Source organism: Ciconia boyciana, chromosome 2 (assembly GCF_034638445.1).
Source record: "Ciconia boyciana chromosome 2, ASM3463844v1, whole genome shotgun sequence".
Classification (NCBI taxonomy): Eukaryota; Metazoa; Chordata; class Aves; order Ciconiiformes; family Ciconiidae; genus Ciconia; species Ciconia boyciana.
In genome coordinates, this window is record NC_132935.1 from 37,418,209 (window position 1) to 37,445,877 (window position 27,669).

At 41.4% G+C, this 27,669-nt stretch overlaps 1 protein-coding gene across 10 annotated transcripts in view; it reads right to left on the reverse strand.

The window, feature by feature from the left end:
- SULF1 (sulfatase 1) overlaps positions 1 to 27,669 on the reverse strand; it is a 124,617-nt gene that overhangs the window by 44,699 nt on the left and 52,249 nt on the right. For 8 of the 10 annotated variants that reach the window (XM_072852366.1, XM_072852372.1, XM_072852371.1 and 5 more), the window contains 5 exons: positions 21,951 to 22,010; positions 21,394 to 21,628; positions 15,487 to 15,726; positions 2,824 to 2,975; positions 630 to 799 (listed from right to left, as the gene is read on the reverse strand). In XM_072852366.1, the coding sequence (XP_072708467.1) occupies positions 630 to 799; positions 2,824 to 2,975; positions 15,487 to 15,726; positions 21,394 to 21,565 (734 nt within the window). In that variant the 5' untranslated portion in view covers positions 21,566 to 21,628; positions 21,951 to 22,010. Of the gene's footprint in view, positions 1 to 629; positions 800 to 2,823; positions 2,976 to 15,486; positions 15,727 to 21,393; positions 21,629 to 21,941; positions 22,011 to 27,669 lie in introns of those variants that run through there. The other 2 variants (XM_072852373.1, XM_072852374.1) reach the window with 2 other exon arrangements.

Below are 27,669 nucleotides of genomic sequence, written 5' to 3' on the forward strand. Positions count from 1 at the left end.
CCAGAATATTGAAGTTATAAAGCAAGCTATTAAATCCAGTGCTATCCTCAGGTTTTTACCTGGAGTTGGCCTCAGTTCTAGAAACAAAATGAAGAGTTCTTTTTTTCATTATAGTATAATCACCAGAAAAGATTAAGCATGTTAGTTAAATATGCAGTCTAATAGGCTGTTTTGGGAATCGGCCAATATCTAGCCTATAAACAAATCTGGTGCACTCAAAAGCTACAAAAGGGTGTTTTTTCCTCTCTATGCATTCAGTTAGTTAGAGCCCAGGAAACCCATATCTTAGAGGAAGACGAAGGAAGTAATATCTTTCCAACAGATCCTGACCTGTGTCTACATATTTTCAGGGTATTGTAAGAAGCTGCCCTTACAAAGCCAAATACTGACCTTTTAATCTCCCACAACTTCCCAGGAGGAAAAGAGCTTCTCTCTGTTTTAATAATGGTCAGAGCTGTCACTCTCCTCCCAGAAAGGAGCAAGCATGGCAAAAGAAACAAGCAAACATTCACCACTTACTATGGGTTTCTTATATTTGAACTCTCTGTCCCTACAACCTCTCCATAAACAAATATCTCGCAAGAAGCAGATAGAAGGAGCGGGTCTGTCAGCGTGTGATTTTGACTTACATGTGCTGTGAAGCATTGGGGTAGAGCTCTGAGAACTGTGGTGCCGAATCCTCGGGGCCATGGGGCGCAGCGTGGCTGATGACCATCATTATGGGCCTATGGGGATATATCCTCTTAGACATTCTGAAGTAATTAATGCTCTCATTAGTGATTAGGTCTGTGAAGTAGTCCTGGAACATACGATTAACACAAAGCAAAAGTTACAAAGTGCAGGATTAATTAGATCACATACTATCATGTTATTATGTTATTTTCAAGTCCTCATTAAAGCTCAGATCAGGAAGTAAAAACATACCATAAAAGAGATGTATGATTCGAGGGAGCATAGGGGAGACTGAGCAGTAATTACCTTCTTAAGCAGACGAGGCCATGTAAAATGAGACAGTATTTTGCAAATCAGATACAACAGAAGGCATTAAGTAAATATGATTACCAGAAGTAACATTTAAAATGACAGACTATACTGACAAAGATATGTTTCTTGAATTTCACTGATAAAACACTTTCACAAGATAATGGCTCCTAACTGCAAGAAATCATTCACTCTTACGTTGTTTTTGTGTTTACATAAACATTTCTTGCATGCTCTTTGTTCTGAGTATACTTTTGCATATGTACAAAGTGGAAGAAAGCTACAACCAGCAACAGATTGCAAAAATCTTTATCAAAGAAATTGCAAATGTGAATGCAAGGAGCAGTTGAATTCCTGCAGGCTCTGTTCGTTTAATTGTGCAACTTTAAGCAGTGCAGCTGCTGAGATTAAGGTTGTGACTCACTAATAAACTGGCTTAACCCACAGCCAAGGTGGCAAATGGAAGCCTACAAGGGGAAGGGAGGAAATGGAACTAAGAAAAAAAGATGAAAACTTAAATTAAACCACCTGCCACCTTGGAGCATTCACTGTTGGCCTGGAGGTCTAGTGCGAGCTTCATTGAGAAAGTGCTGAGACAATGTTTGTAATTTCAAGCACTTCCAGGCATGACTAATCATATGTTGTGGATTCGAGGCCCTGAACAGCTGCAAAAGCAGAGCCTGAGGGACAAGGTCTGTGTCGCATGTCGGTGCTAGGACGAGGCAACCAGCTGTGACCTCCTCACTTGCCCGCTCCCTGTCCCCCCTGCCCCTTCCCCTCGCCTGTAGCACGCTCGGAGCACACATGGTAGCCCTGGCTGCTACAATCCTTGCAGGGATATGGAAGAGACAACGAGAGACTTTTTGGTGTACAAAATGGGGAACGAGTGCAAGGCACTAGTGTTGTGATAATTTCTGGTTTTGTGGCCTGTTCAAGTGAAATGCCTGTATGACTGCTTTCCCAAGGCATCCACTCCCCTCCTATTTGCCTATTTATTCTAGCTACACACACAGTCTGTGTAAGGAATGTGTAACTAACCAATATTCTTTATTTTCTTTTTTTTACTCTATATAAATATATAATTAGTATGATGTAATTTCTACGGGTGGGGAAATCGGAAACAGGCATTGTGAACTTCCAATAAAATCTCATTACATGGGTCAGAAACCACAGCTGCAACATCTGTATCATCTTCCGTGAGCTACGGTCTGAGGAAATTCCAGATTGCTTTCTGCAGGCTGGAGAGTCTGCAATCTGCGCTCCTAAGCCTTTCTGAGAAACTTCACGGCAGTGGGCAGGTCACCTTGGCATACTTTCCAAACTTTGTCAAGAGCACAAACAAGCTCTGAAGTTTTCCAACGGCCGTGTTCTCGCCTTATCTATTCTCATAGTCATATCCGGCGTCTGACACCACAGGTGCACAGCCTTTTTGTGTGTGTGTGCACGGTATAATGGAAAGCAGCATTAACAAAGGTTTCTTATGTGGGTAACAACTGACAACACTCAGCTGACTTTAAAGTTCAGGAGTGCACGGGGCACAATTATTTTTGGGAAAGGCCTTTATTTACTATTTGCTTCTGCCACAGAACCATCACTTTCTAGCAGAGAGAGGGAGGGAGGGAAGGAGGAATCACCAGGCTGCACCAAAGAGCCCTTGGAACTTTCTTCCGTTGTGCGATTAATACTCTCACATAGAAATTGATCTGCAGTGCCCTGGAGAGAAAATGACAACTCAGTTTCTTGGTTGTAGTTGGTTAATTAATTAATTATCCGGTTAATTAATTATTTGAAAGTAATTTTTAGATGGATTAACGATGCAGCATTTATGTGTCTGGAAAATACCTTTGCATAATCAAATCCATGCTTCTCTTTGTTACCATTGCGAGAAATGGTGTAATTATAGAAGCGAGAGTTCTTCACTAATCCAACCCACTCTCTCCACCCAGGAGGGATGTAGCTGCCATTGTATTCATTGAGGTATTTCCCAAAAAAAGCTGTGAAGGTAAAAAAAAAAAAGAACACACACACACACATATGAGGCTCTGCAATCCAAGTCTTTTAGTCTGAGTCATAAGCATGCATGAATGAAGATAAAATGTGTTAGAATGAGTCAGAGCTGCTTTATCAAAAATGTTCCTTTTTTACCTTAGAGGGTTTCAAAATTAAAATAAGTTATTTCCAGAGTTTTTATGAGAGTTGAAAGCCTTCGTGACTTTAGGTTTTCTTCTTAATCTTTTGGAATCTATTGCTCATGCAAAATATTTTTGGGGTTTTTTTTAGAATGACTATGTTTCTCTTGGTTTCCACTTGGAAATGGAATAAAAACTCAGTGCCCAGAGGAAACATCTGAGAAACACCTTGTGGTTTTAAGCAAGTCCTGTGATGTTTTGGGGCTTGGCTTCTGACTTTTGAAAGTCTGGGCTTAGCAACCTGGCTACTTTTGCTGGTTTGATAAAAGGTCTGGGAAGTCCAGATCTCCATCCCGCTGAGCCACATTTGGGTAGAGCAAGAGGGAATCCCCACCCTGCTTTGCTACCACAGCTTCTCTAGGGCAAAACTAATGAAGACACAAAGACTTGGAGGTCAACTACCTCTACCTGGCCTGCCAAACTAAGTGTACTTTTTCCATTAGCTCCAGGTGACAAGTCAGAACCTACTCAGACTGAAACTTTCAGCCTTTGCTGCCGGGCCCAGGAGGGCTTGCCCTCCTGCCAATTCCTCTGGAAGGAAGTAAAAAGGAAAACAATCTCACAATGCAGCGGGCTCCCAGCTATCTGGTAGTCGCGAATCGCTTGTGCCAAAGACACATGGACACCAGAAGCTGGCCAACTGGCTTTGGGAGGGCGGATTAACGCTGGCATGGCACCCTGGCAAATGCAGCCGTGTGGCTTCTAGGGACAGATGGGTATGGAAGCTCTTTAGCTGCTTGTGTATGGTCTTTGGCCTGGATAAAAAAGTCAGTTTGGATGGCTCTGCCCTGCTTTTTCACTTCCTGGGGAGTGTGGTGACAAAACACCTGACTGGGCCTGCAACTTGGGTTTTTAGGGATTTATTAGCTCTGGCTCAGTCCCAGCAAGTTACTGGGGTGTCTGAGTAACTTCCCTGCTTGCATTTTTAATTTTCTTGAGGTTTACAAGCCCCTGGAGGGTCACCTGTGCCAGCAGTCCTGTCACCTGTGTCCCCAGCAGTCAGCAGAAAGGTACACCTGGTGCTCACAAAAGAAGACACTCCTGAAGAGGAGGCAATGACAGAGACCTGTCCCCTTCCAGGGACAGAGCTCCTCTGGGCGATAGCTGCCCACCTCACCTCACCCCTCATGGTACGCAGCCCCTGCCCTTGCTGCTGGCCCTGGCTCGGCTGGAGAGCTGCTGCCCAGCATCACTTCCTCAGCTGGGCTTTGGGACACACGTCAAACCCCTGTACTTGTTTCCTACTAGGAAATGAAATCACTTTGGAAAACCTCACATTCAACCTAGACACATTCAATCTAACCAAAAAAGCACATTTGTGGAAGGGCTTAAATAATGCAGATCTGATTGATGTGGGCATGGTGAACTTCCTGGGAACACTGGTGGAAAAATCAGAATGTTCATAATTAAAACTTGCCTGAGGCAACATAAATATGGTGCAATCGGATCATATAACTGCCAACTGTCACTAACCAGAGGTTACAGTCATATATAATGTTACTTTCCTATACCACGTGGAATGTGACATATAAACAAGTCCTACAGACACTAGACCAGGCTTCCAGCTCTTCCTCCCACAGCCACTCAGAAAGCAGCCCAGCCGCTCTCCTTTTTTCTTCTGAGGCCAACCAGAAGTCAAGATGCTTGAGGTGAAGAGGGTGACCGTGGGGAGGGAATACGTGCCCAGCACCGTTGCCTCCCGGAATGGAAACCATACCTCTCCTCTAAGGCAGCCAAACTGGGTTAAACTCTCAGAGAGTCAAATGTCCAGGGAAAGTGTAAGGGTAAAGGCTAAAATACTGTGGGAAGCGAAGCCAAGGAAAGAGAAGAAGGGGAAGAGAAGTCAGAGAGAGACAACAGTGAAGAAAAGTATGGGAGAGTGATGTGCCTGAAAGAGGAAGCATTACTGAGCCAAGCAAAATCAAGGACAGTCTGTGGTTACAGGGGAGATCTGAGGTCAGCCCTCCTGAATGCCACCCCAGATCCATCAGCAGCTACTGCATGACCTTGGGGAACCTCTGTGTGCTGCGCTCATCTGTAAAGGACTCTACTGCCAACCTGCCTCCCACAAAGATCAGAGGCTTTCAAGCTGTGAAATGGAAGTTATGGCAATTTATCATGTAGGATGGTTTGATAGCCCCACCTATAATTAAGATTGACTAATACTGAAACCTGAACTCTGCTATTTACAGTCTTGCCAAACTTCAATCATTAGTGATGACAGTTTCCATGCTATCTGACTCAGGCTGCATTTTGCTCTATGGAACATTTTAGCCAAACAGTTCAGCAATTTCCAAGAAAAAGGCTAGGGAAAAATAAATGGGTTTGCCCATTTAAAAATCATTGGCAAGCTTTTCTCTAAGAAGTTCTAGTGTCTGCAGGTTTTGATATAGTGTCTTTGTAAATAACAGAGGTGGCTATGAAAATCTGTCTCAAAATGGTCAAGCTCTGAAAAGTGTAGCACACAGATGATCAGGAAAGACTTACTACAGCTTCTCAGTTTAATGTCCCCATAGGGTGTTCCTTTATGGACCTGAGAAAGTCCCCAGTTTCGGTTTTGGCACTAAAACAAAGAACAGGCAGCTTCTTTCTCTCCTGCTCTCCTCCCTCTTTTGATACTCAGGCATTACCTGAGAGAAAGTCACCAGCATAAAATGCAGAGATTAAATTACCTGGGGCATAAGGACGAGAAAAGATAAACTGAATTTAGAAAAGGAAAGGGAGGCTTGGAGCTGGTGGGGGCCAATTCATCTTGGAATTTCCTTGCTTTAGATTACTTAATTTTCCAACTTCAATAAAGTTTTGTTAGTTCCCGTTTGGCCCCCCAAACCCCATATTTCGGTGCATGTTATGAGAGTTCGGATTGACAGCCTGAACCATTCACCTTTGTGTTGGCAATGATTTAGTATTTTATCATAAAAATAATCTCAGAGCTGTCAAGCTTTAAGCAGCTCCTTGAGTGACAGTTTGCAGAAATAGATGTTTCCCCCTGTTGTAGAATAAAGCAGTTCGCCTGTCAAACGTACAGCAAAGCCCTGAATACTAGTAGAAGCAGCGGTAGCCGTAATAATGGATCACATTTGCCAAATTGCTTTAACCAAGAGTGGTTTGTTGGTCAAAAGCTCAGGAGGATATGAGTAATTAGACAGATGAAGGGAAAAGCCAGGCTTTTACTGAAACACAAGAGTTCAGTCCCTTCACCATGGGATTTTCTGAGTACCACTGAGTACAGGATAGGGCAAGTGAGTCAGAGCTGGAGCCCAGCGCCAGCAGTTAGTGTCTGGCTCTTCACACTCTGGATGAAGACAAGTGCCAGAGTAAAAGGAAAGCACAGTAGTGTCCATGGGGCCAAATAATAATCAGCACGTAATCACAATAGGTGTCCTAGTTGTTTTTTGTTAACCAGAGGATTGCAAACAATTAAAGCACTATGGAACATGTCACAGAACTGCCCAGGAGCTGACACCGTGATGTGCAAATGTCCTTGCTGGATCTTCACATGCTTGGCTTGTAGAGTCAACCCACATCCTTAACTTAGCTGTAGCCCAACACTTGCTGAATTGCCCAAGTCTCAGTACTGACTGGGAACGCTCAGCTTTAGAAGCCGCTTGCACTCAGCAGTTACAGGGTTTAGGAAGCCATTTCTGCTTGTAATTAATAAAACAGAGATTATGACTCAATGGGTAAAAGCCTCATTAAAAAGTAAAAAGTCAAGGGACATCTTTTCATTATTGCGTGTAATGGCCCCCACAGGGATAACAGGAAAGATAAATGCCGATTTTTGCATTTTAATAAGACAGTGTTTATCTGCATTCTGGCAGTTTTGCTAACTGTTCCCAGGACACATTGTTATTTTTTAATCACATGTAGAGTAGCTTAGGATATCAGAATAATTGTATTCTGTGTGAGTATGTTCAATTAAGTTTATGCAAACAACAACACATGGCATGGTGAACAGTTATACAGATATCGATGTGTCTCAGGAGTGGCTGCAGAATACACATTTGGTATCTAATATGAATAGATGCCTTAATACAGGTTTTTGTTCTCCCTTTAGCGATTAGCTAATGAGACCTGAACTGGACCAAGAGATCCATGGGCTTGCCATGGGTGCAAGACAAGGAGAATTTGACCCAGGGGTTCTCTGGAATTTGAAGCCAGGATATTTATAGCTGAATGTGATTCAAATTCTCATAATTGCCAGTACTTTTTTACCCAGTATTTTCTACAAGCATTTATGACTAACGTTTACAGTATTACACAATAGAATTAGTCCCCTAACTCCTGTCAGCATTAGTGGATTAGTGTACAGGTGAACTGGGCTACATCTACTGGCAAGACATCTCTGCACTTCCATGGATCAAAGGACATATATTATGTTCTACGCCCTTGTTATTTGTTGAGGCTTATGGGAATGTTTCCGATTTAAAACAAACCCAAACCTTTAAAAAGGCATGCTGCAGTAAGGTTTAGTCACCATGACCCAGACAAGAGCTTTAAGCAGACAGCCCACTTCCTTTAACAAAGTCAGGAAACCATTTACAGGAGTTGCAAAGCACTGTTTATATGACATTTCAGGGCTGACACGCAGTGATTCTGTGCTTCTGGGGACAGAGCCCAACAAAACTGCAGCTTCCGGATTATTCCAGTAAATTCCTCCTTGCTTTCTTCCCATTATGCAAGCGATAGACTCAAACCCAAGCAGTTTGACTTTTCCCTTCTGTTGAAAATTACAGAGGATTAGTGTATCACGTCATTAAAGTGCAGAAAGCCAGTTCAGTATGCCAGCACTGCCTAGGAAATGAAATAAGCACTGTCCCAAAAATGTGGTGAGGAAACTGAGGCACCAAGAGGTTAACTTTCAGCTAGACCTAAGTCACGCAGGAAGCCTGTGGCATTGCCAAGAATATTATTCAGGTTTCGCAGTTCCCAGTCTTGTAACTTAACCGCAGTAGAAAACCTCAGTTTTTCTACTTTTTCTCCAGCTTTGTGGGTCTTTCCCAGTTGCTGCCAGTTTTACCATTGTAACCAAAAAGAGCATTAAAGATTTTATAACTCAGCAGTTGCAAAAGGCATTAGCCTATAACTTGATATACCAATCGTTAGCCTGGGTGATGTCTTTAACAAAGCCTGTATTATGGGCCAAGCTGGTAGCACTTTCCAGTATTGATGTTGTCTGACACTTCTCATTATAAGACCCTGTTTTCAGTTGCTTATAACTTTCTTATACTTGGAGTGAAATTTTCCACGCTGGATGTCTGCCTCAGGCTGAATTTTTTGAAACTTCTTAGCCCGAACAGTAGCCAACTTTGAGAACCGCAGTAATGGAAAAGGAATTACGTTTAGCATCTGAAAAAAATTATACGAGCTTTCATTTGATAGCACTTCCATGCTCTGCACTGAGAGCACGAACTCTGTCAAAGACATGATGGACTCTCTGTCAAGGAGGCATCTTTTATCATCCTGGCAAAAATCTGTCCAAAGTTTGCTCAGTTTTGAAAAAAACCCTGCAGTTTGCGTGTGCTGGAGGTCTGGGCACCTCGGGATTTTATTCCCTGTCCACCTGTGAGTGGTGTCAGTAGGTGGGAGAAAGTTGATTGAAGTGCAGAGGGCAGGAGGTGACCAGATAAGGACAAGCAGTTTGGGGAACGGCAGGAGATCCAGCAAAGGAGCTGAGAGGGGGAAAGCAGTGGGGGCTTGGGGGCCCAAGACCGGCAATGTCAACCAAGAAACTGGACAGTGAGTGCAGAAAGGAGAAAGAAGCCGTGACTGACAAGGCAAGGAGCGGTGGGAGAAGCAGATTTGCTGATCAGGCTGGGAAAGGAGATCGGTAATGGTAAGCGGTGGGAACAGGATGTGCCCGTCAAGGACTGACTGGACCCAGGAGGGGAGGGAGGGTGGGAATGACTTGAGGACAGACAGGCTGGGGGACAAGGCTCAGAGCAGAGGCCAAGGTGAGGTGTTGCAGGGCCAGAAAACTGGGATGAGAAAACTGAAGAGTGGAGACTGGTCCGCCTAACAGGGTAGGATGAAGGGAGCCAGAAGTGCTTTTGGACAGTGGGGAGGACACAACAATGCCTGGAAGGACTCCTGAGTCTCACTGGTACCTTCCTTTCAGCAGACATCTGAAAACCTATAGCTGCCGCCCCCAGCCCACATATATGTGATGAAAACCCACTCTGCCTAGTAACTCAGTAAGAAAGCAGTAGAGTTTTGCAGAGGGGATCTGAGACCCCCGTCCTTGCTGATGTTGGTGCCATCATGCTACTTGATAGAACTGGTCTATCTTTTTAAACTGAGGAAAATTCACCCTCCAAAAAGCAACATGTTATTATGTAGTTAAAGACTATCATTTGGCCACGTGAACAAGAAAGATGAAACAGTTGCACAGCCAGTGTTCTACCCAGATTTTCCTAAATGAAGCACTCGAATGCGTAAACTTGCTAAAAACCTTTTAGTGTACAGTTTTCTGTACAATATTTAATAGCACAGAATTCTGTTTTAAGCATAAGTAGGTGTGCTGGTTTTGGCTGGGATAGAGTTAATTTTCTTCATAGTAGCTAGTGTCTGGGGGCTATGTTTTGGATTTGTGCTGGAAACAGTGTTGATAACCCAGGGATGTTTTAGTTACTGCTGAGCAGTGCTCACACAGAGTCAAGGCCTTTTCTGCTCCTCACCCCACCCCACCAGCGAGTAGGCTGGGGGTGCACAAGAAGCTGGGAGGGGACACGGCTGGGACAGCTGACCCCAACTGACCAAAGGGATATGCCACACCATATGCCACCATGCTCAGCATATAAAGCTGGGGGAAGAAGAAGGAAGGGGGGAACGTTCAGAGTGATGGCATCTGTCTTCCCAAGGAACTGTTACATGTGATGGAGCCCTGCTTTCCTGGAGATGGCTGAACACCTGCCTGCCCATGGGAAGTAGTGAATGAATTCCTTGTTTTGCTTTGCTTGCGTGTGCAGCTTTTGCTCAACCTATTAAACTGTCTTTATCTCAACCCATGAGTTTTCTCACTTTTACCCTTCTGATTCTCTCCCCCATCCCACCAAGGGGGAGTGAGCGAGCGGCTGTGTGGGGTTTAGTTGCTGGTTGGGATTAAACCACGACAGTAGGCAGACATGCTGTGGTTTTTGATGAGGTCCTGGACAGAAACCAAAAAAAGTTTCACTTCACATGATACCATAGAACTAGAAAATCCTGCATGTTATCCTTTTCAGCCTTTTCCTTCTTCTACATTTCACTTTTTGTGGACTATTTGAATATATTCAGCATATTTCACTTTTATTTATACATTTTTTAGTTTGACTGAAAGTGCAATTTTATTCTGAAAAGTGAGGCATATTTTTAATTATTTAAAATATTTACAAGTTAAATTATGTTTGATGCACCCTAGCCTCTTTTATACCAATTAAGAAAGAACCTGGATGCTTGGAGTTCTCTCTCTCTCTTTATTTTCACTTTAGAAATATTTTGAAAACCAGGACTCATTCCCTGCTCACTTATTCTCACCCCTGTATCATATTCTGTCACCCTCTCTGTTTTGAAAGGGTGCATGAGGCAGGATACAAATTAGGTCACTGAAATGATGCAGATTAAAAATAGCGTGTGCTGGCAGTGAATTGTACTGTAAGGCTGTGAACAGGAAACACACTGGCTTTGCCTCCAGAGGAAACGCATTGTCTGCCCACACCTTCAGGAGGCATAGCTCTTGCACCCTTTATGAAAGATAACTTGTCCCTGTGTGTCAGAAGGGAATGGTGCACAGTTTAAATACTCCTTAGCTTTCAGTCTCTTGGCATCTCAGCATTTTATTAGTTCTTTGGTCACTACACTAAGAACTGTACCCATAAGTGACAGATGTCAACTGACACGCATCAGAAGCTGACGTGAACCATTGAACATATTAACTAGATGTCAAGCAAGTGACCATTTCTGTTCATCACTACACAGAAGTCTGTCACTAACGTCAAAACATGCCAGATAATGACATCTTGATGTCCGGTCACCTCTTGAGTTTTGAGTTTTACAAATGCCAGCATTTAGAAATTAACGTTCAAGTTGCTTAACTTTGCTAAGTTACCATTTTTGTCCCACAAAAGGCTGAGAATGCCATCAGGATCCTTGCATGCATGAGTCCTGAATGTTATTCTGATCAGTTGATACTTCTGAGCAAGAAATAAAATATTGGGAAATACATGTTCCCAAAGACAATCCTAAAAATTATAAGCAAATAATTGCCTAATTTGGTGATCTCTATCCTTTCAGGTGGGACTCTATAAGGGGGGAGCCTGATCCTGAGTTTGGCGTGTTGCTGTGAGGCTGTCAGTGGTCGCTGAGCCAGGGCAGACTCCTGTTGTCTCCTGCACTGTTACACTGGTTGTGAAGGCTCAGAGGAGTGAGGATTAGAGAGTAATAATTTTATAAATTAACACTAAGCAGAGAGGGCTCTGAATGCATACGCATGTTAAGTCAGGGTGAGAATTTTAAACTTACATTTCTCTTCATATTTGCAAAGGGATGAAACTTCAGCTGGTAAAAATGTAAAATCCCACTGTATACAAAGTGTGACACACCATTTAATGATAAAATGATTGTTGCATTTATGTCTCCTGGATATGGGCTGTGCTGCTGTCATGGCTCTCCGTTCTAAAATTCTAAGATAATGCTCAGCTACTGCTCGGTTATGAAGATGTAGCACAATCCTCCTTTCCTACTGGAGGAAGCCAAGGTTGAGTTCCTAGAGTTTTCCTTTGTGTTTGTGTAGGTGAATGGCAGTGTGAACTGGCAACACCGAAGAGCACATCTGAGAGGCAAGGCTACATGCTGTAGGGCTGGGACAGAACAGTAGAAGGCAAAGAAAGTAAGAGACTTCAACAGCACCACAGGAAGGACTGAAAGAACAGCAAATAACCAGCCAATATTTTAGAAAATGCAAAGCAAAATTTTTAACTCCTGCACCTAATAATCTTACGAATAAAATTTCTGAATCTAAATAGCTGAAGGCATGTCTACTGACATTAAAAACTATGAGATGAAAGAAAACTTCTCAAGCTTTTTTCACAATTTCCACAAAATTTGAAAGTGATTACAGAGTGACCCTTTTTCCTCCCCAGTATGAGCAGCTGGAGCCTATGTAATTAAAACAAATGTCTCATCTCCTTGAAGCTCTCCAGAGTTGCTTTGTTTTCTCTTTCTACCTATCTACTGTGTCTTCCTTGCTATTTCCTACAAATTCTAGTTTAATATTACCATTTTGGTGGACTTTCAACAATCAGGAAGCTGTGCAGTTGACTCATTGCTGCATTAGCATACAGCTTGTGAGTAAGGGAAACTGTAAACATTGAAACATCCTTAATTGTTTTGGGATTTTTTTTTAATGATAATTAGAAGCAAAAGTGATTTTGGTTTGGCAGTGTTGTTTCTGAATATTGTCTGCGCTGCTAGCACCCAGCACAGTTCCTGCCTATGATTTAGCACTGACGTATAATCTTCAAAACGGGATGTTTCCATGAAATGCAACACCTCCATTAGGTCACATCAGAGTAGAACAGGAGTAGAAGAGTAAAATAGAAAAAGGAAAGAAAAAAACATTCTGTTCTTTGCCAGGTTTTCCCAGTGGGCTCTAATTATGACCGCAGTTTATTAGAGCACATTTCAGACCTCTCTTTAAATGGCCTGCTGTGCTTGCGTGGAGTCCTTGTGGCTTCAGCAGGACTCCCCTCATAAGCAGTCTGCCCACATGTGATCAATTGCAGCATAGAGGGTTTAGTTAAGGCTGCGGCAGGTTTAGACAGCGGATGCTTTATAGATGTTGGAAACTATTTGGAGTAAACAGAAGTAAGGACATTATATAAACACTCCCCCACCCCTTTATTTCCACCGACTGACTTATATAATAATTTGATCCTATGCAAAAAGTGAGAGCTAAATCCTCATCATTTTAAACAGAGAACCAGGTTGGAGGTCTCGCACATTTTCTCATCTGGACTGGAGCTCTCTGGACCAGTGCCTTATCAGGGCTGTCAACAAACTGTGAGTCGCCTTGGGTTGCTCACTTCTCTTTCTCCACCTCAGTTTCCCATTGAGGAGGATACTGATTTCCTCTCAAAACATGTAGAAAGGCACAGGGTAAATACCCACAGTGTCTGCAGTATCAGCACAGAGTCACGACTAGTCTATGTGGCATGTAGCCACTCTCTCTCCCCAGTTCCCTCTTTTTCACTCCCAATTATTCTTGACTCCCAGGTATTTTTGAATCATTACAATTTTACTAAACTTTCTAGCTGTGAAGTAGATTATTAGTTGGTTAGTGGACTTTTGATGACTTTTTAATGAGGCAACACTGTCCTTGAAAAATGTATTATAAGATCTGCTGTTAATTAAGCTGCCACTTCAAAAAATAATTGTGGGGTAATTAGAAGGTAGGCTCATGTTACAAGGAGTAAATGGATAAATTCTTTGGGGCCATATTATTATAGGGTCAAACACTGTACCTTAGTCAGAATTGGAGTTTCATACAAGTATTTTCATTTGTTTCCGTTTCCTTTTTCTCCTTCCTGCCCCTTGTTAAAACTCACCTATCCTGACAGTTTTAGGACTGATGTTCTCTCTGCCTGCCTTTGGAAAGGGATTTTTTTCCCTTTCCTTTTCTTTTGACCCCTTTTTCCTTTCCATTTAATAGGGCCAAGTCTGCATTTAGTAGACATCTCAATGTGCCTTCATAATACAAGGCAGTGCAGAAGATACACCCAAAGCAGAGTGTACCCAGATGGGCAGAGAGGGCTAGTGACAGAGCTATCCAGTACACATGAGGCATTTAGTTGTGCAAGTATTAGATTACAAATCAATAAGATACTAAATTTTTTAAGAACAGGAAAGGCAGGTCCCACATGAAGCAGCCATAGATCAAGCAGAAAGGATTTCCGAGATGTAAGCCATGAGATAGATAAAGCTTATATTTTAGGGCGAATTCAGCACCTTTTCTAGCAGTGATTGTCAATTCTCTCTCCCCTCTTTTTCTCCTCCAAAGCCTTGATGCTGACCCTTACTCAGGTTTAGCAGCGCTGTACTCAGATGGCAACTTCACTGAAACCAGCTTAATAGAGACTGAAGTACTATTCAGCACGTGTCAGAGCCAACACCAGGTTCAATGAAGTTAAATATTTTTCTGTTTTTGCTTTTTAAATAGGATGCGGAAGCTCTCCAGAACTACAGATACAGAGAGACAGAAGAAAAGAGTGAGCTGTCTGTGTGGTGAAGAAAAGATGGCAAACAGGCAGATACATTTAAGGCATTGGATATAGCAGCATTAAGAGAATTAAGACAAGCAGAGAGCACGGAGACATTCGGCTGCTGTATGTTTTGAAAGTGATCCGTTCTTGTGCCTTAGCCGCTGATAGAGACAAATTTCTTTACTGCCAATTACATTGTAAGGAACGCAGTTGGCACTGAGCTCTGTGCCTCGTTGGTCCTGTAAAGGAGAGTCTTTGTAGTCGAATGACGCTTCTGGACAAATTGCACCCTGATGACCTCGCACAACTCCCATACCTTGCAAAGGGGAAGTCAGGCTGGAGCTTAACGTGTCTACAGATTGAATCTTAGGGGATAGGTGATGCAGAAATGAATCAGGTTTTACATCAAGCTGAAGCACAGACGAGAGGAATAAGAAGACTTCTTTGTAGGCAGGAAAGGGATCTCCTGGCTACGGAAAACCACCAGGAATTTACAAGAAAACTATCAAATCTTATTGGTGCACAGCAGAACAATTCTTCTTAAAGGCATGTTTCTATTCCTTTTCAGAAAATGCAAATGAAATATTGCTCCATGGCAAAGTTTAAATTATACCATTCACCTTGTTTCACTCCCATGACAGACACTTCGCGCCTGTGAGGTCTTTGGCACCAGTCCCCAGCCTGGCCCTGACATCTTCTTCCATAACTGTTAGCAGCTGTCCACAAGCAGGCCGTAATACTGACCATAATCATGGCTGGAACTGCCAGTTCAGACCCACAATGCCACTAAAATGCACCTCTCACGCTAGGTGTAACTGCCCGACAGCTTATTTCCCACCTGGGACATCCAAACGTGAAAATATGCTGCTCCATTACAAGTGAGTTTCTTTACACGGCCGATAGCTGCGGATCTGGACCAGCAGGCAATACTACCCTCCCTCTCCATAACACTAAACTTCTGCTCTGTAAACCCAGTTTGGGACAATAGTCGCTTCATTTCAGGCAGTGATTCGAGACCCATTGCTGAATATCTGCCATCTTCACTTTAAACAAAGAACTACTGTTGATTTGTCTCTTACCTGTTCTATACCCAGTGTTATTGAGATACACAGCGAAGGTACGTGGCTCGTGAGTAGCCTGCCATGAGGGAGAAGAGCAGTTTTCGTTGTTGGTGTATATGTTGTGGTTGTGCACATACTTCCCAGTCAGCATGGAGGAACGTGATGGGCAGCACATTGGGGTGGTTACAAATGCATTGATAAAAGAAGCCCCTCCATTCTCCATAATCCTTCTGGTTTTATTCATCACTTGTAAGGACCCTGCAATAAGAGGTACTGATCATCACTGTGCTGCAAAAAACAGTTAGAATATATTGTCTGCTACTATGCCATGAAAACTAAAGTATCAGTGATTAGCTTGCCTTTGTACATCAGTCTGTACTACTCCACAGCTTAGGTAATATTAGGAGAAAAGATAAGATTTTTATTAAATCACTTAAAATATTTCTCAGGATTCCAGAAAAAAATTTTTCTTAGGCTTCAAAACAAAATTAAAATACAGACTAATCTAGAAATAGTGTTAAAGCTTTAGAGCCGTATCAAATTTATAGACCAACAGTTCTTCAAACACTGCTGTAGGAAAACAGTAAGTTACACAGACTACATCATTAATCAATGTGCCAGTAAAATATGTAAAATTCTGAGATTACCTGTGACAATTCTTTCCATTTTATCAGATACTCAGGGAGACAGAATGAAAGAGAAAGAAGGTAAGGGAGGGAGTGAGAGATAGGGGAGAAGAGAGATACAATTTGGTAACAATTTTTCTAGAGGAAAGTTTCTCTGGACACAAGATCAGCATGTCTGGCTCTGATACTGAAGCACTATGCTCAAAAGCAGCTTTTGGGGATGAATCTGTATGCAAAAAATAGTGGCAAAATTCAGCACCTTTCTCAAGGAACTATATTGATCCAGTTTAAAGAACAAAGACATTTTTTGCATCCTTCAAAACGTCTTCATGACCAACAAGGTGAGACAGGCAGGGCTTGCAGATTTCAGATTGCAGAAAGACTGAGCAGCTCCTGATAGGGTCTGTCAGTATTTGCTGTCAGCTGTCAAACTTTGCTCTTTCTGTTATCCAACAGAGCAAAGATTGAAGGGTGAGGGTGAACTGTGGATATGGCAGTATGTGTCCAGGAAACAAGTCTGTGAATTGTAATACTTGCACAATTTTGATGGTAAAAAGAGGTTTCTGGAATTCTACTTTCTTTTTTTCCTTTGCTTTTACAATTAATTTTGCACAGTTGACAGCACTGGGCTTAAATTTAAATTCATAGATTTCACTGATACAATAAGACTTTTCTTGGTAGTTTTGTTTGGATCACTTGAAACCCAAATGAAGAAAAATAATTTTTTTAAAGATGAAAGACATGTCTGTAAAACCACAAAACTACCAAGGATGCTCAACTTTAGGTGTAAGCAGTAAAATCTTACAAATTATTCTACTAGTTAAAGTTAAGCATGCTCTGTTTTGTTTTGAGGCTAAGGAGTCAGTGCCAACTATGAAGTCTTTTGCATCAAAATTGTTTGATTAAAAAAAGGAAGAGGCAGTTAGCTCTTCAGCATTTCCTGGTGCAGTGCCAACGTCTGTATCTTTAAGGATACATTTAATACCCTGCGTATAAGTCACCATCATTTTGGACTCTTCTTCTTTCACAGCCCCTCTTTTCTAAATGCAGAGCATCTGCATTCATGCTTTCCTGAACTCAATACAGACAAAACCCATGTGTTTAGAGATATAGAGAAGTAGGAGAGTAATGGAGAGGTCCCTGAACACAAAAGGTCTCCATTTGCATGAGTGGGAGCATTTCACTGAGTTGTTGAGTAAAAGTCAAATGAGAGATCATCTTCACTCTACATGTCTTTATCTCAGACCCCAGGCTGGCTTTTTCTTTTCAGTTTTTGGTTTGGTTTGGTTTGGTTTTGCCATAGCTCTCCCATTTTTGAAGTGCCACAGTTTATTATTGAGAGCTCAGCTGTAAAGTGCTTGTAGGTCTTCAGATGGAAAGTGCTCTGTTCAGGTACGCTAATGCACGGTAACAGCAGCAGAGCTGATGTGCACTTTCATGCCTTTATGCATTATAAATGAGTAGCTGTTAGAGAGCTTCCTCATTCCTCTGCTTGGTCAGCCCTCTGCTCTTGCAAACCTGCTGTTTATGGGTAAGTTTTTCCTCCAGGTATGCACTTACTGACACTGATAATACATTTAGCCCCTCTGGAAATTCTGGAATAGGCACTTCAAAGCGGGTGAGACTTCCTCATTTGGAAAACAGAACGTAAGTAGAAGATAAAACTGGCTGATATAAGTTACTATCCTTTGCTGTCTGTAGCTCTCCTCACAGCTTGTGCTCTTTACCATCTGGCCCACAGTCTTCAGGGCACACGCACTCAGGTCCTGTCTGACAGCAGGACACTCGCGCTCTACATGAGCGATTGGGGAGCACCTGAGGGGAACCAGATAACCGGGAACAGCCACTTTGGACACAGAAGTTAGCAAGTTTTGTCAGGCAAGAAATTCAGTGTCACCTCTCAGTCTATTCTCATATATCAAGAAATATGTTTGGTAACCAAGGTTTCATAACAAGTCTTAAAGTTGCTATGGGTTTTCATCCCAGTGTAACACAGGTGGACATCTCTACAAAGGGATGGCTAGAGCCACCTTGTCCTTACTTGGGTTATACACAGGGCCCCAGGAAAGTGATGGACTTAGATCTCAGCACGTATCCCCATTTTTTCAGTTTGTGTTGTTAAGTGCTTTGAAAGTTCTAGTGAAGATGGAAAACAAACCAGGCAAATTATGCCTGATATGATGTATCTAGATGATGCTGTGATCTCTTCACCCACTGCAGTACTCAGTGGGTGGTTTATATGGATTTCACTGAGTGGTGCATTAGGCTATAAACAAGGCTACAGAAAAAAGTAATTGTCTCAGATTTTTCCCTCTTTTTTTTTTTTTTTTTTTTAACCTTTTCCCACTTCTCTGACATCTCAAAGGGCTCTGGGTTAGGAACACTGGAACTACCAATGTATTCATTAGTTTTCACTCCTTTCTGACATTATGCAAGATATAATTCACAGTGAGGATTATCAGAAGGATTGGGGGGTCATGGTTTGAGGTACTGATGTGTGCAAGCAATAGAGAATCTGGAGGACAGGGAAAGAGACTGAAGAGTGAGCAAAAAGTTGGAAATACCTGTACTAATGTCTGAAGAGAGTACAGACCTGACCCCAGGGGGGCCACTGCCCTGAAAAGCAGCAGTACGTTGTCTGCAGGAGGACAGTAGTTCTGGGCAGTTCTGAGTTCTAGGAGCTGCTGCTTTGCCTTGAGCAAGATGCTCTTTTGCTTCAGTGTTGGGCAGTTATTTCTCTGCCCTCAGGATCTTGGTGGGGGAAGGAAAGGGCACAGAGGCACAATTTAACCAGTGATTTCCCAGCTTCTGGGCCCAAGTATTTGCTGAGTTTCTACAAGAGCTGTGCGCCAGGCTGCTTTATACCACTTAAGTTGCCATCCATCAGCTGATCAGTAATATCCTTCCTCTGTGCCACATTCCTCCCAGCATAGCTAGGAACTGACTGGAGTTGTGGAGCAATTTGTGGGTTTTATCTGAGAAGCTGAATGAGACAGCAGCTCTGCTGAACTTCTTTGCATTCAGAATGCAAAACTCAGAGGGATGGTGCAGATCAATAGGAAGATGTGCATACTCCTATACTTTGAGCACTAACTAAATGCAAGCTCCCTGCTTCTTGCAAATTTTACTTTGGATAACTCCCCTGTATATCATTTGCACTCAGGCATCTGAATATTTTGGTTCAATGCTTATGCGTGCTCTGGAGACAAATTCTTCCTGACTGAAGTCTATAACATACCTTATATGCTTTTATGTTCAAGCATTCATTTAGAAGAGCTTTTAGAAATGTTCGTGCTGGGAATACAATAGCAAATAATCCATATTGAGAGACTTCAGTCTTGTGATTTATGGATAGCAATGCCTAAGCTTTTTTCTGTTTATGTCAGAAAGTGTTACTTCCCATTGACCTTTGGGAAACTTAAGATTTTTCTCAGGAATCACTGAAGGGTGAGGGGATAATTCACACATGGAAAACAGTATGGCTTTACTTTTCAGATAAGCAGAATGATTTATTAGTAGAAGTGCAAATAATACAGTACAGTGAGTCTTGGGGCTGAATCCTGTTTCCTGTGAAATGATCTATGAAAAGGGGAAACCTGTGTCTTCATTCAATGCAGTGGGAACGCATACACATCCAGGCTATTGCTCAACTGCTTGCTAATAGGAGCCAGAGCGCCCTGCGAGCATCCAGAGCAGCTTTCAAAGAGAAGAGCTCCACAATATGAACAAAGTGGCTTGCCACGTCCTTCCTGCTCTTTCACCACTTGCAAACTCTCTTGCAAGATTGAAGACAGCAAGTCGGTAACATTGTTCAGAGATGTGTGTCTGCTGACCTACCTTCCCCAGTGCCCTGGAGAAAGTAGGCTCTTTCGGACCACAAAAAGGAAGACATGACTTGACCCTTTTAACGAAATTTTCAGAATGACTCTATCAAGAAGAAATGCATTCCTATTGTAACAGCTGTATTTTAGGCCAAAAATAGAGCCGGGAACAGCCATTCATTATGCAGCACAGCTAAACAGAGCAGACATTTGAAAGAGTGAGAAATAAAAAAGATAAGATGTGCTCAGATCTAAAGGCCTGGACTTGGAGCTCTGCTGCATAAAAGCATTAACTCTTAGTCACAAAATACAGTTTATTAATTATGTTCTCACAACCCTGAAGGTCTGTGTAAATTATTATTGCATCATGAAAAATACAAAAATGCTAGCAACTAAAGAATTGCTTTTAGATCTAGACCACTTTTTGTTGACAAATTTCTGGCTGAAAGTATGTGATTTTAGAACAAATGAACTATTTTGTTATAAGTTTTCTGGAATGAAGCATTTTGATTTTTCAATGTCGTATGGCATTCTGTTTAGAAATTCACTATACTTTTATTAAAAACATGTCTTTCATTAAAAAAACCCTAAGAATGTAAGATTTCATTTCAAATTGATTTGCCATTTTTTCACCTTTTTGATCTTACCTCCCACCCCCAAAACTAAAATATTTGCCTGGGGGTAACCTAAAATGATCCTCTTTCTCTCCTTGATTTTTCACTTTGGGCAGTGAACCAAAAAATCAGTTATATGCATAACTACCTTTAATATCTTTCTAACTTACTTAATGGAAAACATTCAAAGGCCTCCTGGAACATCATCCAAGTGTTTTAACTTTTTCCACCCTTAGAAAAATATGTGAAAATCACTTCTGGCTGATATGTCCAGGTTGTGCTCAGATATTTAGTATACTTGTGAAAGCAAAACTATCCTATTTATATATATATATATATAGCATAGTTTTAAAGCAGATGGATTTTAAACACTTTAATAATTCTTAGAAATATTAAGCTTATGTCCTGAAACCAGACCGGTTTGTCTGTGTGCAGAAACATGTCAGATGACATGCATGCATGTGACTAATATGTGGAGAATACAGATACTCACCTATACAGCACTGAGGGAGAGGTTAACCTCATAAGGCTCAAATTTTTAAATGCTACAGAAAGTCACAAAGTGAAAAAGGGCTTTTGATGCAAGTTTTTTACCTGTATGTCCTTGCATGTATTATTAAATACTTTTATGGTGGTGATTAAAGCCTTCCATGGTGGATTTTGATAAGCATATATTTCCTAAAGTCTGTAATGAAATGCGATGAATGCTATTAAATAATATTTGTGAACTCATTTTCCAAACTTGTCCCACATTCTGATGTTGTTCCAGGACCAGCACCTTCTCTGCATTTAAAGTACTTTCTGATTGGCAGAAATTACTGAAAGATACGTGACAAAATGAAGTAGCAAATAATTATTTCTCACCTAGCTCCACATCTTGATCATCTGTGAGTACAAGGATGATATTTGGTCTGATATTTTTTCGCTCCTGCTGCACACGTCCTCTGAACCTCGGGGACTTGACGGTGGAACAGTGACTTGTTAGCAATTCAGTACTGAGCACTGCCAAGATGAATGCAAACCAAAAAGACTTCATAGTAGTTCCAGTATTTCAATGAAAAGACCGATCCAGAAGTGCCTGAGCTCTAGTTTTCAAGACCTGTAGGTAGAAAAAGAAATTCTGTTCAAGCAATATATAAACTCCCAGTCACACAGTGAAAGGATGACACTTAGGGAAGTCAAGCCTGACACATACCATTTAATGTGATTATAAACCATATTGTTGAATAAGAGCTTTATTCTGTCATTTTCTAAGAATAAACTCGGTCATTCTGCAACTACGCTTTCTCAAATAATTTTTGCTTGAAGTCATGCCACTGCCTGCATTTTGTATAGGCATGACTTCTGGTATACTCCTCACAGTGCTCCTTCTCCTACACCCCACGCTTCTTTTTATGCAGCTCGTTCCTTACATTCAGTACCTGGGTGCAGGAAAAAATTGCTGGGATGCAGACGTGTTCAGAACATCTGTAGGAGGAGCCCTGTAAGAAGAAGAAAGCAGAAGGCTTGTCAGTCAAAGACCTCAGCACTGTGGCTGTGCTTCAAAGTCTCCAGAACTGTTCGTTACAGCTTCTTTCTCTGTCCTGAAAGGAAAGAGTAGAAAAAAATTTGCATTTCCCTCAGCTCATCTCCTTAATTTAATACCATACCTACGCAGCGGTTAGATGGCACCTTGGCTGCTGGAGATAAAGGACATATATATTATGTCATCAAACGCAGGTGCTTTTCCAACAGTTATAGTCAGCCTGAGATTCTGAGAATAAGAGTTAATTCCAGCATATGGCACCTGGCAAGCAATAAAGCTATTTTAGGTTAACTCACCTGCATGAGCGACTAAACCCTTACAAAGCAGAGGGGGAAGCATGGCTGTCATTTGCAATCTGCATTGGATCAGTATGTGAAAAGTCATCTTCCCACGGACAAGAAAGCTCATATTAAGTGACAGTCCAGATGATCTTACCCCGCATTGTGAAAGAGCGTAACTGTCCCTCAATCAATCAACGACGGACCTGAGTACCTCATCCATAATGAACAGTACCCCTGGCACAGCCTTGTCCTCGATACTCCGCTTCCAGACTCGGCTCAGTACGTTATCAGAACCCCCTCTCCGTGCCTGTCAGTCAAACAGCCTTGCTTTTGTAAGACCTGATGCAAGCGCAGAGGCTTGGCTTTGCTGCAGCAGATTTAAACCTGCGACTGAAAATGACTGATTGGCCCAGGGAGGAATGGGTAGCCACTTACACTTTAACATTTTTGGCATTACTGACTGAAGCTCTGCAAAACCGTCCTGTTACACAAGGGAAGGGAGGGGATATCTGGGGGCAAAAAGGAAGGGAGTGGGAAAGGAACCGTGGAGTCCTGCCTGCTCCCTCCAGGGTATTGACCTGCCACATACATTCCTTCTGCTTTTATTTTGGCACTATCGATAAAGCACGGTGACATCAGTCAATTAAAAACCCCCACAAAACCACCCAAGCCCAAGAACATTCAAGAGGTTTGCCCAAGGGGAAGCCTGCGTGGGAACTGGGGTGCACATTATATAATTAGACTGGAGCATAATTCACAAGGAGACCTGTGCATCCACACCTGAGACTTTGTATTCAGACATGCAACATTAACTACAAACAGATTAATTAACTACAGATTAATCAAATTAATTAAATTAACTTTTAATTAAAGCAGAAATAATTTAATGAGCAACACAGAAGACATAAAGGGCCCCATCACTCACCTAAAAACATGTTAATAGGAAGGTGCTCTAAATTTCAGGGGAAGAAGCCACAGGAGAGGGAGGGGATGGGACTTGGTGCTGGACTGCTAGAAAAAGGATTGTGTTCTAGTTTTCACATACACCTTTTATTTTAAGCTTCGCAAGCTAAACAGTTTCATGCTCTTCACTCTGGCAGGCTGTAATTACACCAGAAGAGTGTGAACGTCTTTAAAAGGAAAACCCAAGTGTCTGTTGCAGAGAAATCCTGTCTTTCATTGTCTCTGCACCAACAAACAGTCCAGCCTCCGACTAACATTAGAGCACTCTGCAAAGCCAATACAGGGGATCGGCATTTAAGGTTAAATGACATTTCGGTGATTACACAACATTCAGATAAGTAGACTGGAAGTCTGTAATTAGTCTGGACTGACTTTTAAAAATCCTTCAATTTCCATGCATTTGTTCTAAGTCACAAAAAAGCTGACAAAAGCCCTGAAGAACAGGGTTACTGGAGAAGTCAGCCTTCTTCTGACAGACACCAGACACCACATGCTCTTGGTGCAAAAGCAGAAATACAATTTCTCTAAATGTCTGATCTTTAAATAGCAAAACTTTGACTCACCTCACAAAGCACGAAAGGCTACCTGAAGTGAGACTCAATGTTTAGTTTCTTACCTCGGTTGTACCGTACAGCAAACTTTTTCAGACAATGTTGACCCAGAAAGCGCAGTCATCCTGACTGCACTGAGCAAACATTGGCACCAACGTGTTTGAATAATCCCCCGCAGTATGAAACTGCAAGTTCCTGACAATTACACCTCAGTGCTAATAAAATTTACACTAATGCAAATGAACGTTAACAAGTATTCTTCATTTCACCCTTTTTGGGCTATATTAGTTAGTTTTTTAAAAATTCTTTTGCTTTAGCAAAAGTTAGGGCCACCCTAGGCAATTCTTTTCTAGGAGAAAGAGCATGAAAGTTTTTTTTCCCCAACTCTGATTTTTTCCCCTTGATGGATAAAGGAAAATATCGGGATGGATCTACACATATAAAATTAATGATCCAAGATTCATTGAATGGTTCTTGCACAAGAGCACAGTAATGCTGCCTTTTGTTGCTCATAACTATTTCAGTTTTGCATACGACAAATCTTTACTAAAAGGTGATCTTTGACAACTTGTCCTTTCACAGCATGTTTCCCAGTTCTAGAAGGAAATTAAGTAAAGAAAACTGTCAAAATACAGGCTTGATAGGGAAGACAAGGCTGCAATGTTTGTGTTGGATATTGGCTGGTAGTCTACAAGTGCCCCTACAGACACTGTAATCTGTCTTGAGAAAGAAATGAAAATAGGAGAAATTCTAAAAGGGACCTTTTCAAATTCACATGGGGAAGTAAACTTAAAATTTTTTGTGCAGTGTTCAGAAATCAAGACGGTACTATAAAATGCTTTTCTCTAGCCAAGTAAACAAAGGCTGATCATAACTTCTATATATGCTATTTGGAAAATTTAAATGATATTTTTCCTATAGAATATACCTGACAACTGAAATGTAGTCAGTAAATAAATGAAACCAGAGAAATCCAAAGAAACTATCTTTCCTCATCTAAATGTAATTTTTTCTTTCATTTTTTTTTTCCACAGGAGCACAAATTCATAGTTTATACTCACCTTTCATGGGATAAAATCTGAAAACTTGGATCTTTAGTTGGTTCTATGCTGCTAGTATTGTAACAGGCAGTTCAAGGACTCATTGGCATGGAGAATTAATTACCCGTGAAACTTGAATTACATTGGCAGGGCACTGCAAAGAAGGGCTACAGTGCCACTTCTTGTGATGCGGAATAAAAACTAGGAGGACTTTATTTCTAGGTCTTTTAAGAAAATATCTTTCAGTGACCAGGAAGAAAAGCAAAAGGTAGAATAGTATCTTTTGAAACTATGTGTAGATTTTGTATTCATTTTGGCCAAGAAATGTTTAAAAATTTTCAGTGCATTGGCTGAAAGTGCTTAATTTGGAACATAACAAAAGACAGCCAGTTTTCAAAAAAGAGCATTTTCCCATTGAAAATCCACTTTGTTTTCATGTCCACATTTTTTACTATGTTCACCTAAAGTGCCATTTTGTGTTTGGCCAATAAAAATAATCTGCTCAGAATCATACACTTTGTTTATGAAACAGGGCACTGAGTATCCACAAGTATATTCCATTATAAGCTTTAAAGATGTATTGACTTCTTCATATTTAGTATTCTACAGATGTGGCTTCCACATATCCTTGCATACGGAATCTGGTTTACATGAACAGATTTCCTTCTTGTTTGTAAATCTGAAATCAAATGTGGGGATAATGAGTAAAGATATGGGACATATGTCCATGCCCAGTACCATGGGCTGTGCATTGCCCCACATCAGTAATTCACAACCAAGTGGTAACAAAGGGCAGACAACTTTGTCTTCTCTGCACCAAAGTGTTGGTGTTTTCTTTCAAGCATGAGCAGTGAGGACATCACATCATCCAATGTCATAGGTTAAGGCCTGCTGTTCTAGTGGCCTTTCCTTCAAAACAAAAATGGATCAACTCTGGCCAATAATGGAAACAGCAGAAAGAATAATACTAGTAATAATGTGGACTGTGACTGTGGAGATTGAGAACCAGAATTCCAGTTTCTGTTCCCCTGATATTAACAATAAATGTGCCCAGTGAATTGAGAATGTAAGGTACTCCAGGGATCCTAACTCAAGAAACTCCTAATGTGGTAGCGATTTTGTGGTTAAGTGTTTTGTTCCTCATTACTATCCAGTGTCCTACTGATTATTTCTCTGCACTTAGATTTCCCTGCCTCCAAAAATTGACATAGTTGTACATAATTAAGATATAGTCCACAAACTAATGTTTTGCTACTTAGGACATTTCTGAGATTTGCTGACAAGTGCTAGGAACTTGCACAAGAATATATAGAAAGCATGGAAAAGAAGCAGAAGGCCTTGCCATTGCACGTGATAGGTTGCCTCATTTCCTTTATGCAAAAGATCACCTTGGATAATTTCTTCTTACAGGTTTCTCTGATAAATAAATGGATAAAGACTCTCAAACAAACAAAACCTCAGATATCCATCACCACAAGAAAACGATCTTTCCTTCCCTATCCCAAGCAGAGGAGCATTATCTTCCTATGTATTTTACCTATGACCTGCTGACTTGACAGTTTTAGCTTTGGTGAACATTTTTCACAGGCATATGACCCCAATGTTCTCTGTTTCCTTAAAATCAGACTCTCCATAAGGAAAGTAGAAAGGCAAAGGACAACAAGAAGAATTCTCATCATTCGTAAAAAAGCAGAGTAGGGATTCTGCTATTGACAGCAGTTTGTAATTTCCAATATGACCTTGCAGGTTGGTCACATTGGTGGGCAGCTGGTCAGCATCATTTCAAAAACCTGCCAGTCTGCCTGTAGTGCCAGAAATTGCTGTCACTGGCATCATGTTGACTGGAGGTGGCTTCACCTCCCAGTGCCCCTACAAAGGTCAGATTCAGTGGTTTACGCCTACCATTTTCAGTTCATTGCTTTGAAGTGAAATGTGTCTGTTTAGCAACGCTGCTGTACTCACGAACATTTTGCATACATGGAAACTCCAAGGTTAAAGGGAGTGAAAGGTGTTTTCTCAGCCACACACATACAGCTTCTATGAAACGTTGATGTTTACGTCAAAGGGCGGATGGACCTCTCAAAGTCTTACACAGTCTGAATTATAGCAGGTGTGTGGTTAGAAACCCAACAAAATTAGTAATTTCATGAGATTAGTAATTGCACAAAGATTGTGCAGACAGATTGAAATTACATAATAAAAGGTCAGGGAGGCGAGATGTTCATCTGCACCAAAGCAACCTAGCGGTTCAGAAGTCTTAAATCTCTCCTTAAATCATATTGCCTTGACGACTAGAGGGTTGTAACACCCTACAACAACAATAACAACTCTCAATTTCACTAATACAGTGAAGCACTTAAGTGGAAAAAGCTGTTGACAGATGACTGTTTTAAGTTTAGTAATGTTAATGCTCTTCTCACATCTTACACTTCTACCTTGTATTTAAAAGGCAAACACTGCAATCTCAGACTACCAGGCACGACCACGTAAATCTGCAGGTCAGTTTCCTGTGGGAATATCAAGCCTACAGCCATGGGAAACACATTTACAGTACAGCAGAAGTCAGGAGAAAGCAAAACCTACCATCTCTTCTTAAAGGTTAATCCCCTAATCTTCATTGTAAAGTATAGGATTTACAGTGAACACAAAGAATGTAATTCCTATCTGGGTCTAATCTAATCATTACCTCTTGGATTTCCAACACACTTTACTAATCAATCAGTTATCTGCTCACCTTCCAAATGTAATCTGTGTATTATAATGATGTATCATCAGTGCCT